This window comes from Passer montanus, unplaced genomic scaffold (assembly GCF_014805655.1).
Source record: "Passer montanus isolate IOZ18808 unplaced genomic scaffold, ASM1480565v1 scaffold10, whole genome shotgun sequence".
Lineage (NCBI taxonomy): Eukaryota > Metazoa > Chordata > Aves > Passeriformes > Passeridae > Passer > Passer montanus.
The window spans coordinates 12643173-12656935 of record NW_024356505.1 but is presented as its reverse complement, the minus strand read 5'-3'; the positions used below and the strand labels follow the sequence as shown (position 1 = coordinate 12656935).

Here is a 13763-nt window from a genome sequence, read left to right as displayed (position 1 = left end):
CCAGCTTCTATGTACATCCTGGTTTTTCAAAGTCGGTGCTTCTTTGTAGACTTGCTCCTCGTTTCCTTCCTCATCCTGACTACTCTGCCTGTACAGACAGGATTAGATACACTCACGGCCTCCATTGTGGTTCCTGCAACTCCCTTCTTTATTCAGCAGTAAGTGAAGGGCATGCGACATTTTTTGTTTTCCCTTGCCTTTTCACTTCTCCTGTCCACGAATCGTGTTCCTGGTGTCTCCATTCCTTGAATCCGAACTACTGGAATTCTGGAGGGAACTGTGCTTTTTAGACCGGACAGGTTCTTTTATCTGTTTCGCATCCGCTGTTAAGCTCCGGGCCCCGGAGCCGCCAGGCTGAATAGTCCCGGGCACGCCTGGGGGCGGCCGCGCTCGTCCTTCGGCTCCGCGGGGCTGCGGCCGCCGGGGGCCCGGCGCCGCCAGGAGCATCCCGGCTCCCGGGCCCCGCAGCCCGGCCGGGCGGGCGGGACGCGGGCGGCTCCCGGCCCTGCTCCGGGGCCGGGCGGGTCCCGCCGGGGCTGTCGGCGGCAGCGCTGCTCGGCACCCGCAGGATTGTGCTTGGCTGAAGGACTGCGGGATGGGCCGCGGGGCCGTGGGGAACCAGCTCGGGCATCTTCGCTGCCAGGAGCAGCGTGCAGCCGCTGCGCCGTGTTTCCATTCTCACCGCCTTCGGTGTTGGGCAGCTTTGGAAGGCGAGGGACTAAACCGAGAGCCGAAGGCTGCGGTTGCCTGTCTTTATTCCTGGTCAAAGAGCCGGTGTTTGCCAGTTCATCTGGGGCATTTACACCTCTGGAGTTCTTTAATGAATCCTTCGTGTCTCCGACTGTAACTGTTTCAGGACAAGACAATGTACCAAGGCCCATGTCTTAGTAACTGTGGAGGGTTGTTAGAAGTATTAATCTGTTTTCTTGGAAGTTTTTGATTTTTCCTGTCCTTGCAGGCTTTTCAGATGCCTTCTTTCAGAAGAACTGCACCTGGAATACTATGACAGCAAACAGTGTAATTGGGAATGTGTAAGCAGTTTAAAAATGATGGGGACAGTCTTTGGGATAAGACTTGTTACCAATCTTCAGGAGGCAGCTCTTGACTTATTTATCTCCCAACTCTAGGAGATTATCAGAATGCCAAAATATCCTTCAATTCCTGTGCCCCAAAGAGAATGACAAAATAGCAGCTGGTCCCTGTGGTCTACCCTACCATCATCTGTTTGCCCGAGATCTCTGGCTCAGAATGCCATATCTCATATTGTTCTTTATGTAAAGACATAAAAATTTTATATAAGGGCAACACTAAGAGGATTTAAAGGAATCTTGTATTAATAACAAAAAATACATATTTTCACCTTGAAGGGGAAGGAAAGCAAAATTCCTCTGTTGGATTAATGACGTTTCTTTTCTAATTGTAAATATCTTTGTTTAGTTCAGTTGATAGACCACTTTGCTTTTTTTTAAAGTCTTCCCCAAAAATAAGAATATGCACTTTTTTCTCTCTCTTTACAGATAGATGCTGTTGAACTCTTAGCAGAACAGTGAGAAAATTGGCTGATTCAGTTGAAAGCTTTAAATGCAGTAGAAAAAGCAGCTTTGGTAGGTGTTAATGAATGGCAATGTATCTGTGCTTGATGTCATTTTTTAATGCAGTAATTTACATATGTTTATTATGGTAAAAAGACTTCTGAGATGTGGCAATTGTGATGTGCCACCTGGGCATATTCTCTGGACTCCTGAAATCAGTGAATCCTAGGTGCTATTATAAACCCCTTCAGTTAACTGAGGAAAAAAAGTAATTATAGGGATGCTTCCATGTTAGCAAGGCAGCAGCTGGATCCCAGCTTTGGAATACTCTCATTGCAAACCACATGAAAACGACCAGAGCTTAAGTTTGAGATCTGGCTGTGTACATGACCAGGAAGAGGCCAATCCCCACCACACCTTTTTTTCCCATGTGCTGATGTTGACTCTGTTGAAGAGAGGATCAGCGGACTGGAGCAGAATTCCCCTCCAGGACACTTTAGGATAAATGGAGCATTTGGCCAATGTCAGAATTGAGGGATAGGTGGGAGAGAAGTCCTTTGGATTTGATGATAGACTGAGTCATTGTTCCTGGGAAGGTGAGAAACACTTGTGAATGGAGCTGGTTTTTCAGAAGCAAATGCCTGAGTTCAAGCCCATGTGAAACAATGAGGGAGGCAGAGGAAGTGGCTCTGTTTGAGTGCAGTCTGCAGGAGGTGCAGGGAAGGTTGAGTCATGTGATGCCAGCCCTTGGTGTGTCAGTGCTGAAGGTGGACAAGCAGGATTTGGGCTTTAGCACAGGAGAGCTAAAACAGACACAGATGTGCTGAGGACAGAGAACAGAGTCAAAGCTGTGCCCGAGTCATGGAGCAGTCATGGAGCACAACCTGGAGCAGTGAGAGGAGAGAAGGAGAGCTCCCAGAGGGCATCAGCTCATTGACTGGCAGCCAAAAAGTGATCAGTTGTTACAGATTTGCATTTCTGGAGGGTTTTAGACAGAAGAGCCTGTATGGCCTTAGAGCACGTAAAGCACTGCAAGAACAGGCAGATGTGAGGAGTGATCACTGTCCAGCATGGCCTGAGTTGGGTTCAGTAGGACTGGGCAGCTCTGGTTTTGTTTCAGCTAGTTACTGAGAGAGAGTTCCCTGTTCTGGAATCTAGTTTTCATGTATGTCTCTGGAATCTTTTCAGCTCTCTGCTTTCAAGGCCACAGGCTCTCAACCAGCACCTGCCTTTGGAATGGGAGGACAGCAAACCTCAGGCTTTGGGCTGTCAAGTAAGTGCCTGTTCTAAGAGCCAAAACGTTTACACATTTTCTGTAGTTTGCTGCTGCATCTTTGAAATACAGCAGTGGTTTGGTATCCCAGGGATGCGAATTCTACTATTTTTTGTCAATTCTCTACTTGCAGGCTTTCCAGTGAGCAGCAGCAGCAGCAGTACCAGTGCCAGCAGTTTCTCCTTTAAGGCCAGTTCCAGCCTCATCAGTTCAACATCATCTGGGAGCAGCCCTGCTGCTGGGAGCTCTTCTGCTGCTGCAAACGCTCCTGCATTTGGGACAGCATCCTCTCCTAGCGCGCCCCAACCCGTTGGCTTTGGCAGCCCGGCCGCTCCGTCCGCAGCCTCCTTCTCCTTTAAAGCAGCTGCCACGGCTGGTGGCTTTGGGACTTCTGGCTTCTCAGGCTTTGGCAGTGCTTCTGCTGTGAACTCTGCAAGCACCACTCCAGCAGCCTTTGGAGCCTTTGGTGCCACCGGTGCCACTTGTAGCTCGCCTGCGAGCGGTGCTTTATTTGGACAGAGCACCAGTGCCTCTGGCCATCCTGTCACCTCGGCGTCTGCTGCAGCCACCAACCCCAGCCCTGCCTCAGAGAAGTTATTCACACCCAAGAGCGAACTGTCAGCTGAAGAGTGGCAGCAGTTTGAAGCAAAGGAGTTCACAATCGGAAAGTTTCCTATTAAGCCACCACCATTAGAACTTTTAAATGCTTTCAACCTTTTAAGTTTACTCTGAAATGTTAATTTTTGTCTCCTTTCTCAATTCTCTTCTGCAGAAAGAAATGCACAAGTATAAACTTTTGAACCTTATTTTGGGATGGACTTCATACATCTGAAAGATGAACTGTTGAAACTAAAATGCCTTCTGTATGTTGTCCTGTGAAATTCTGTACAAAGTCTATATGAAAAATATGGTGTCAAAAGAAAGAATGTTTCAGTCAGGTATTTAAAACCTGCTCTTGTATATCAATGTAATATCTCCAGATATACGTCTGTGGGATGTAGGACTGACCATGAAAGCTTTTTCCCCCTTGCCCCAACAATTGGTGTTGTACATTTATTGGTGAGCCCTTACTGACTGTTATTACTGGATGTGTGCCTTTGCTGTCTTTCAAAAATCTGTTGTTTTATTCCCCAGCTTTACTGAAACTAGATGATCTCTAAGGGATGCCTCTATAATTTGCTCCAGTCCCCTTCACTAATTATCAAAATCCTCCAGCATCCTAATGTTTACATCTTTAAGTTCACCCTTCCTGTCCATGAATGGCACATGGATTCAGGTCAAAAGGAAGGGCCACTTCAAATCCCACACAACCCCTGCCTATCCTTTTGCCTTCTCTTTTCTCATCCATATTAAAAAGGGGTTCAATATAACCTACATCTCCCACCAATTAGGGTTATGAGTCAGCATGATATTTTCCGAAAGCTGATACATTCTTTCAGGATTCTCTCATTATGAACCACAGATCATTTCCAATTCAAAAAATCAAAAGTAGTACGAGGAACATATCCAGAAAAAAATGGCTGATGCTCTGCCCCCACTGCTTGTCTGTGCTTTTGAGCTGTATCCTCTTTATCCATCTCCACCCTGCTGTTTTAGGGGTGTGGAATGAAGGGAACTAACTTTTGCACATAAAACCTCATCCCCTTTTCCAACATCCACTGTAAAATAATATTAATCTGCAATGGCACATTTTCCCCATACTCCAGTTTATAAAATGGCCACTATCTCTTCATTGTATCTTTAGTCACTGGTTCTGCCCTAAACACATTCCAGTTTTTGGGGATGCATCCTAGACAGCTATGGGGAAGAATTGTGCATTGGCATGTTCTCATAATTTAATTTAATAACATTCAAGTTATGCAATTCCTTTACCCTTAGGTCCAGACCTTCCATAGTTACATGACCTTAGTCCCCCTGACTGGTTACACTGATAAACATACACCATTTGAAAGAGGAACACTGGTGCACCTACCAATCCAAGAATTCTGTTCCCCTTTTTGCATTTACTTGAGTCTCTCTGCAGCATTGCACCTCTGAGTTGCTCACCACCTTGGGACTGGAAAGGATGTGATGGAGTCTGTGATCAGGTGGTCAGTACATGCTGCAGTCCTGTCTCATCCAGCTCTCCATTGCCAGAGGAAGCAAGATGGTCTAGTTAAGGCTTTTGGCCATGCCACCGGGATATCCCGAACTCCCAATATGGATTGTACTGGGTGCAAGAAGCAGATTTGCATGCAGGGGAGAGTTTATAGAATATCCTGACTTGGAAGGGACCCACAAGGATCATCGAAGTCCAACTTCTTGCCCAGGGCCATCCCCAAGAGTCACATGTGCCTGAGCTCTGTCAGGTTGTGCTGTGACAATTTCCCTGGGGAGCTTTCTCCAGCACCCAACCAGCTCCTGGGTGAAGAACCTTTTTCTAATACCCAGCCTAAACTTCCCTAATTGTGTTAGGGGAGGTTTAGGTTGGGTATTAGAAAAAGGTTCTTCAGGTCATTCCCTCAGATTCTGTCACTGGTCAGTGGTGAGGAAAGATCGGTGCCTGCCCCTCTATTTCCTGAGAAGTTGTAGACTGCAACTCAGTCTCATCTCCTCCAGGCTGAACAGACCAAGTGCCCTGAGCTGCTCCTCACACTGTTTCCCCTCAAGGCTCTTCTTGATCTTCATTGCCCTCCTTTGGATGCTCTCTACCAGCTTTATATTCTTATACTGAGGTGCTCAGAACTGCCCCCAGAACTTGAGATGAAGCCACCCCAGTACAGAGCCAAACGGGACAATCCCTCCCTTGCCTGGCTGGTGATGCTGTGCCTGATGCATAGAGATTTTTATTACATGGCTGTGCACATGGGTGCTGGGCAGTGAATCCCTAAATGTAGCACAGCCTCTGTGTGCCAGCCCGCCACTTTTATACCCGTCAAACAGCAACAGCTCAACATCTCCAAACTATAGTGTACCTACAGTGAGAGACTAGAGAAAAGGGCCTTGACCTGAGACAGGACATTCAGGTTACATATTAGAAAAAAGTTTTTCACGGTTAGGGTGGTCAGGCACTGGAATAGGCTGCCCAGGGAGGTGGTGGAGTCACTGTTGCAATATGTGGTACAATTTTCCTAAGAGAGGATGTTGTTTAATGCTTGATCTTTATATACTTTCAAGCCTAATCAACAAGAAGGGAGATTTAACCCTGAAAAAGATAGCAGCTGGAAAGCTCTAAATGATGCTCATGTGCTAGATGTAGGTAGAATTGCCTTGTTAGGGTTCAGAGCTGGACATGCTTCAGTGATCTCAGAGCTGGGTGAGGTTAACAAAGCTTGGGAAGAAGGATGTAGCACTGATAGTGCTAGGACACAAAGAATGCAGAATTTACACACCACAAGGATATTTGTCAGAACCTCCAAGATAAGGAAGAAAATAATAAAAACAACTCAGCAACTGTGCTGAAACCAGCTCTGACCGGGTAAAGGGTAATTCCAGCAGGGGGATCTGTGACCACCGGCTTGTGGACCACCAACCCAAGAAAGCCATGGGCCCACAAGAAGAGAAAGACTGAGCATGTGGACTAATTGACATGAGAAGTGAGAGAGTAATTAATCAATAGAAGATAGAATACGAATTAGTAAGAGAGCTGTGTAATTTGTAGCTGATGAATGCTAATTCCTTTGTTTGCTAAAATGTATAAATAGCAAAAAGTTTTGATAGCTGGTGTGCTTGATTTGTGGAATACCATCTAGCACCCGGGCTTGTGCAACTGTGAAATAAACAGTCTTTCAAATGTGTAATTATTGGCTTATCACTGTGTAATTAATCCAATTTCTGCAGACAACATCACCATCCCTGGGGGTGTTTAAGAGGCGCCTGGATCTGCTGGGTGATGTGGTTTAGTGGATTACAGTGGTAGGGATGGGTTGGTGGCTGGACTGGATGATCCGAAAGGTCTCTTCGGACCCCGCTGACTCTGTAGCCATGGGCTGTACATCCCTTATGTAAAGACACAGCACACGGACGCTGTACCGCGCAGGCTGCGGGAGAAGAGCTTCAGTGAGAGAGGGGCGGCCACAGCCGAGGGGCGGCTATTTTACTGCGGCCGCGACCGCAGCTCTGCCCAGCACGAATCAAATCCGTGCTTGGCTTTATCAGTACCCCGTCACTGCGCTGTCCCCGGCTCTGACTGGATCACTGCCGGCCCATTCCCGGCTCTGGGAGGCGGCTCCCGGCCCTGCCCGGGGGCCGAGCCCAGCGCGGCGCGCGCCCGGCGCGTCAGAGCCGCGCGACGGCGGAGCGGCCATGGGCGTCTGCCAGTTCTTCCTGCGGGGCTACTGCCGCTTCGGGGAGCGCTGCTGGAACGAGCACCCCCGCGGCGCCGCGGGCCGCCCCGGGCCGCCCCCGCCACACGGTACCTGCACCGGGACGGCGGGCCGGGCGCGAATCTGCCCGTCCCGGGCGCTCCGGGGCAGAGCGGGCCGGGCGGGTGCGGCAGCGGCCTCGGGCTCGGCGCTGGCCCAGCTGAGCTCTGAGGAAGGGTCGGGAGCGCAGGTCCTGCGAGGAGCGGCTGGGGGTGTTTAGCCTGGAGAAAGGGAACTTGGGGGCGGCTTATCGCCTCTACGAGTGCCTGGGAGGAGGCTGGGGCCGGGCTGAGGCCGGTCTGTTCTCCCGGGCAACCAGGAGACGGGTGCGGCAGCGGCCTCGGGCTCGGCGCTGGCCGAGCTGAGCTCTGAGGAAGGGTCGGGAGCGCAGGTCCTGCGAGGAGCGGCTGGGGGTGTTTAGCCTGGAGAAAAGGAGACTTGGGGGCGGCTTATCGCCTCCACGAGTGCCTGGGAGGAGGCTGGGGCTGGGCTGAGGTCGGTCCGTTCTCCCGGGCAACCAGGAGGCAGCCTCGAGCTGCGGCACGGGAGGGCTGGGCTGGCGGAACGCTGGAATGGAATGCCCTGGCAGGTGGTGCAGTCACTGTCCCTGGAGTGAGGTGCTTTAGGAAAGACTGGATGTGGCACTGGTGCCGTGGTCTGGTTGACAAGGTGCTGTTTGGTCATAGGCTGAACTCGGTGGTCTCAGAGCTCTTTTGCGATTTAATTTATCTTGTGATTCTGTGACTGCGGGGTGTGCTACAAGGCAGTGGGGAAACAGCTTGGGAAACTGTTCTCATGAGCAGCGAGCAAGTCTCCAGCAGCTGTGTGTTGTACCCAGTGAAGGCTGTTTCCATTCTCATCTGCTCTGGGTGTTCGGGAGCTTTGGGAAGGAAAGGGGCACGACAGAGAGCTGAGGGCTGCAGTGCTGGCACGGCAGGAACTCACTTGTCCTTATTCCTGATGGAAGGAGGGTCGGGGTTTGCCTGTAACAACACGCTCAGGTGTGTCCGAGGTCTCAAAATGAACTCAGGAGCTCCCTGTGCTGGAGCTGAGCCCCTGCTGTAGCTACGGAGGCAGGAGCCTCTAACATAAACTTATGGTGTGTTCAATTTAATCTTTTTCTGCTGGGGTAGTTACTTCATGAAACAGCCTAAGCAAAACTGAGCCAGTGTCTTTCTGCAGTGCCACGAGTTGTTGTTGGCACGGTGATGTAGTTGAAGGTGTCTCTGCTCATTATGGCACAGGGGAGATCAAACTGCATGACTTTTAAAGGAGCCTTCCAACCCAAACTGTTCCATTTGACAAGTAGGACTTGAGAACTAACCTGGGTACCTCACTAGTTAAGCTAACTTAATAATGAGGTTAACTTATTAGGAAAAAACTATGTTTTAATTTCAAACTTTTTATTGCCACTGTAAGACTTACAGTTTTTGCTGATGTTGATTCATATATTAATGAGATTTTAAATGTCTGTTTTTTGCTTTTTTGTTTGTTTGTTTTAATTGGCAGTTACTAGTGGAAGAGGAGGAGGAGGAGGAGGATGGGGTACCTCTAACCAGAGATACAGTAATGTTATCCAGCCATCTTCCTTCAAGTCTGATTCGTGGGGTGGCAGCAGAGATCACGGAAGAGGATTCTTTGGCTCCTCTGACTTTGGATCGTCAGGCGGCAGCAGCAGAAATGCAGACTTTTCACAGAACAGGTTCTCTGCCTTAGCCCACGGTCAAAGTGTTGCTGATGGCTCTAAAGATGAAGAGGAGAGAATTCTGTAAGTTACAGTCCTGTCTTACTGGAGGCATTTAGAACGAGCAGGTTGAAAGCTCACTGACTTCCTAGGGATAATGCAGAGGACAGGATCGTGAGGAGAAAGCTGGACAAGGGAAGAAACATAGAGAACATGACTTCATTTGATTCTCTGGAATGATGCTGGCATGGGGAGGAAGTGATCCTTGTTTGGGGCCTGGGCTGGGCAGATAGTCAACTGTGATATTGGTAAGATGGTGTGTTATTTAGGTTGTGATCAGGAGGATAAGGAAAGAAACAGATTTCAGTGCTTGAAAATAAGAAATCAGAGCCCCTTTAAGAAATTGAATTATTTTACTTGATTTTTTTGTCACTTAAGACAATGAATCTTTCTGTCAACAACAAAACTATTGGTTTCACAAAGGTTTTTTTACAGTCAGTTACAAGTGACCAGTATCTGCAGGGTAGGTCCTGAGAGGCAGCACTGTGATTTCCCAAAGAAGCAAAGTTTTGGAAACACTTTCTGTTACCTTTTTAAAGATTATATTAAGAAAAAACTTGCTTTTCATTATAGCAGGTTTTTGGCTCTCAATTTGGATTCAAAGCAATTGTTTGCATTGATTGTTACTGGCATTTTTTGTTTGACCGTGCAATTTCACCTTCATCTGTGATTTTGTTTTGTTTGTTAGTGAATGTGTAGTGAAAGACATGGAAATTTGGGAATCTTCTGGACAATGGATATTTTCATGTTACTCACCAATGAAAGAAAAGCCGAATGTCTCAGGTAGGTAATGTTTTCAGTGTTGTGTATTGCTGCTTGCTGTTTAGGATGTTTCCGTGACAGGCCACACTGTTGTACCTCTGAGCAGCCGTTTACAAGGTGATAATTTGCCTTGTGATACAACAGGAAAGAATGTTAGTTGATGGCAAATTCAGTTTGGACATTCACACCTCTGACACTCTGTAATGAATCTTTGGTTTTTTTTGTCTCTGATTCTCTTAAGAGAGACGGTATCAAGGTCCATGTCTTTGTAACTCTAGAGGGCAGTTGGAAGTATCAATCTGTTTTCTCAGAGGTTTTTGACTCTTCCTGTCCTTGCAGGCTTTTCAGATGTCTCGCCAGAAGAGCTGCGTCTGGAGTACTACGACAGCAGAGCAAACAATATCATTGGAAATTATGTAAGTATTTTTAAAATGTTGGCTGGTGTGGGCACCCTTGGCACAGGACTTGTTACTGTTACTCAGGTAGCAACTCTTGATTCATTTATCTCCCAGCTCTAGGAAATTATCAGAATGCCAAAATATTTTTCAATTCTTGTACATCAAAGTGAATGCAAAAACAGCTGCTAAGCACTCCCTGACTTAATCTTGTCGGTCGCTGCTCCTGTTACTTGCAGAAGTTACTTGAATCCTGTCTCAGAAGTTTAATGCCTTATACACTATTAGTCACTTTGATTGTTACAGGTGGTTATTTGGTGCTTTAAAGAGAATTTGACCTTGTTCTTTCACATACCTTTGTTGCAGGGAATTAATGATAAAAATAGCAGATACTTCTTTCCTAGAAAAAGATACGTATATACTCATTTGGAAGTAAGGCATATGTTTTTATATAAAACATCTCTCAGTGTGTATATATCATTGCTTCCTTGTAGTCCTATCAATACCAAGAAAGCTAACAGAAAGGAAAGAAATTAGGCTGTTGGATAGATGCAAGTACAAATTAATTCAAACTACGTTGCAGTCTTTTCCTCTTCTTGGTTCTATGTTACAGAAGGAAGTGCTCTTGTGACCACTCTTGCTTCATAGGTTTAGATTTACCAGAATTGCATTTTTAGAGAGAGGAGACATATAATTTTTTAAAACTTTAATTAAAATAATAAACTAAAATAATAATAAATAACAAATAATAAACAATATGCTGTACATGGCTATTTAAATAAATAAATAAATTGTCATCAAAGCAGCAAATGCACGTTTTTCTAATTCTCATGTATAGATTATAGCTATGTGATACAGTTCTCTTACAAAATGTTTAAGTACAGCATGTCTTTTCCGTATTTCTATTATTAAACTGGGTAAAAATCTGAATTTTCCAGTTTGTTGTATAGGAGCAGATACCAAGCAACATAATCTTCCAGTATGTGCCTAAACACAAAAGAATTATTGATGTTTGTGGTGTAAGACTTGAAAAATTAAGACATTTGTCTACAAAAAGATTACTCATTCAATTTTTGCAGTCATTTGTGACACTAGCTGTTTAACTCGTTTAGGGAAAATTCAATTAGGCCAGACATCAAATTAGATGTGTTGCTAAACTTAAATATAAATGTAGGAAATTCAGGTTTGAAATTCCTGAAAGGTTGTTTAAAGACTTTTTAGGTTTTTGCTTAATACTAAATCACAGTTATCAAGACACAGATACCATTTATTGCTGCACTGTTCTGTGCAGTTATCTGATGGATCACATTAAGGGGGTTGATTTAAATGAAGGAAGTTAATTTCATCAGAAGTAACTATTTTGGGATGATACAATGGAATTGTTCTGAATTACAGTGTTTTGAAAGTGGGCATTTTATTTTCTGAAAATAAGGAAGAAGCTAAGGTGAATCATGGGACTTCAGTGAGTGAGTGCATAAGTGGAAAGGCCAGATTGAAGAATCTGTTCTCATACACATAAAACTTATATATCTTGTTTGTGTCCTTTTTGTCCCCAGCATCTAATTGAGAAAAAAATAGAACTTGGATTTAAAAAGTCCCAGAACTCGTTTGAATGTTACTCCTATGTAAAGTAAAAGGGTTGATTTAAGGACAATAGTAAGAGAGTTTAAAGGAATTCTCTGTTAATAACAGAGACATCAGCTCCTCACGTTGAAGTTTCAGGAAAGAAAATATATTATTGGGTCAATGAAATTGCTTTTCTAATTCTGGATGTCTTTTTTCCCTTCAGTTGCCAGATAACTCTTATGTTTTTGACACTTCAGTAATAATACCATGCTTTATTTACCCCTTTTCAGATCAATGCTGTCCAAAACTTAGCAGTACAATGGAAAAATCGGCTACTTCAGTTAAAAGCTTTAAATGCATCAACAAAAGCAGCTTTGGTAAGTGTTAACGAATACCAACATGTCTCTGTGCCTGATGTCATTTTTTAATGCAGTAATTTACACAGATGTTTCTTATGGGTATAAAAACTTCTGAGATGTAGCACTTGTGATGTGCCACCTGGGCATATTCTCTGGACTCCTGAAATCAGTGAATTCCAGGTGCTATTATAAACCCCTTCAGTTAACTGAGGAAAAATGTACTTATAGGGATGCTTCCATGTTAGCAAGGCAGCAGCTGGATCCCAGCTTTGGAATACTCTCATTGCAAGCCACATGAAAACGACCAGAGCTTAAGTTTGGGATCTGGCTGTGTACATGACCAGGAAGAGGCCAATCCCTACCACACCATTTTTCCCATGTGCTGGGTTGACTCTTCCAAGAGAGGATCAGCAGACTGGAGCAGAATTCCCCTCCAGGACAAATGGATGCTTTCGATCTTGTAAGTTTATTCAGAAGTAACATGTTCTGAAATGAAATGAAATGCTACTTTTAACTTTTTTTTAATCTCTCAAGTCTCCTGCAGGAATAAAATTACAAGTATAAACATGTGGACATTGTATTTTATAATTTCTTAGTTATTTTGGGACAGACTTTTTACATCTGAGAAATGAACTGTTGAAAATAAAATGGAACATTTGCTTTTCTTTGTTGTCCTGTGAAATTTTGGGTAAACACTCTTTATGAAAAGGTTACGTCAAAAGAAAGAGTGCTTCAGTCAAGTATTCAGAGCCTGCTGTGAATGGAACCCTAGAAATGCAGTGGAGGTGCTTTTTGTTGGACAGCCTTTTCTTATGCCTCTTCAAAGGTTTGTGCACTGTTGGAGGACTGTGTGTTGAGAGAGAGGTATGGCTCCTGTGTGGTCTGTGCCACACTACACCCTTCTGTCCCCTGGGAGCCAGTTCCTGTGCCAGTTGACACAATTCAGCTGGTTTTAGTAGTTTCACCTGAGGTCACCAAGCCTGCAGGAATGTCATACAGCCCGAAAGCATTTTTCCTGCAGAAGGAGCTTGTGGGTTGTTATTTTGGTGCCTCTTAGGTGAAACTTTGCAAGCAATAGCAAAACTGCCTTTCTGTGAATGATGGCACTTTGTTGTCAGGTCCTGAAAACTTGATGGGTGCATATACTAACGTTGCCTCTCCTGAAGTCATGGTGTTAAGGGATCAGCTTTGCTGCCAAGACGCTCTACAGCAGGAGTCAGGAGTCTTCCAAAGGACATCTGGACTCAGGGAAGGAGAACATTTGCTCTTGACCAGACCCTCCCCTTAGTAGTCTATAATTGCCAGACCTCATCTTCAAGAGGAAAGCAAAAGTTTACTTCAGGATACACATAACTAAATCAGTGGCTTCTTTAACACTTGCAGATAGCATTTCAGTTCTCAGGTCCTACATAAAACTTCACCTATGTTGTGTATCCAACCACAGGTCCGTCACAGACTGACTTGCTAAGAGTGGGAATGACTGGAACAGCAGCTAGGATGGTAGGCTGGGGGTGGACACTGCAGCCTTCATGGAGATCCAGGTTCCTCACTGTGAGTGCTCAGTGCTGATGTGGCTGAAATTGCAGGTGTTACATATCTCAGCAGCCTGTTGCTGCTAAACTCTAGGAGCTTCCCAGGCTTAAAGGTGAGCATGTGATGCCTTAAATGGAAGTATTTTGCTTTTTAAAAAAAAAAAAAAGTGTAAGGGCAAAAAATATGGATATTCTCCTGCACACAGCCAGACAATATTGGCTTGATGTTCTCAAGCATCCTTCTAACACATGGAGAC

General features: G+C 45.3%; 2 protein-coding genes across 2 annotated transcripts; both read left to right on the top strand.

Annotated features, from left to right (window-relative positions):
• Positions 1 to 20: 20 nt before the first annotated feature.
• LOC120500019 (nucleoporin NUP42-like) lies at positions 21 to 3746 on the top strand. The gene is made up of 5 exons (XM_039704355.1): positions 21 to 158; positions 959 to 1031; positions 1518 to 1604; positions 2721 to 2805; positions 2939 to 3746. Exons 4-5 carry the CDS (start codon positions 2769 to 2771, stop codon positions 3535 to 3537), a joined length of 636 nt encoding a protein of 211 aa, XP_039560289.1. The 5' UTR covers positions 21 to 158; positions 959 to 1031; positions 1518 to 1604; positions 2721 to 2768; the 3' UTR covers positions 3538 to 3746.
• A 3333-nt stretch (positions 3747 to 7079) lies between these two features.
• On the top strand, positions 7080 to 13387 carry NUP42 (nucleoporin 42). The gene is made up of 6 exons (XM_039703154.1): positions 7080 to 7198; positions 8658 to 8916; positions 9581 to 9675; positions 9994 to 10070; positions 11906 to 11992; positions 13358 to 13387. Exons 1-6 carry the CDS (start codon positions 7090 to 7092, stop codon positions 13385 to 13387), a joined length of 657 nt encoding a protein of 218 aa, XP_039559088.1. The 5' UTR covers positions 7080 to 7089.
• Positions 13388 to 13763: the final 376 nt, after the last annotated feature.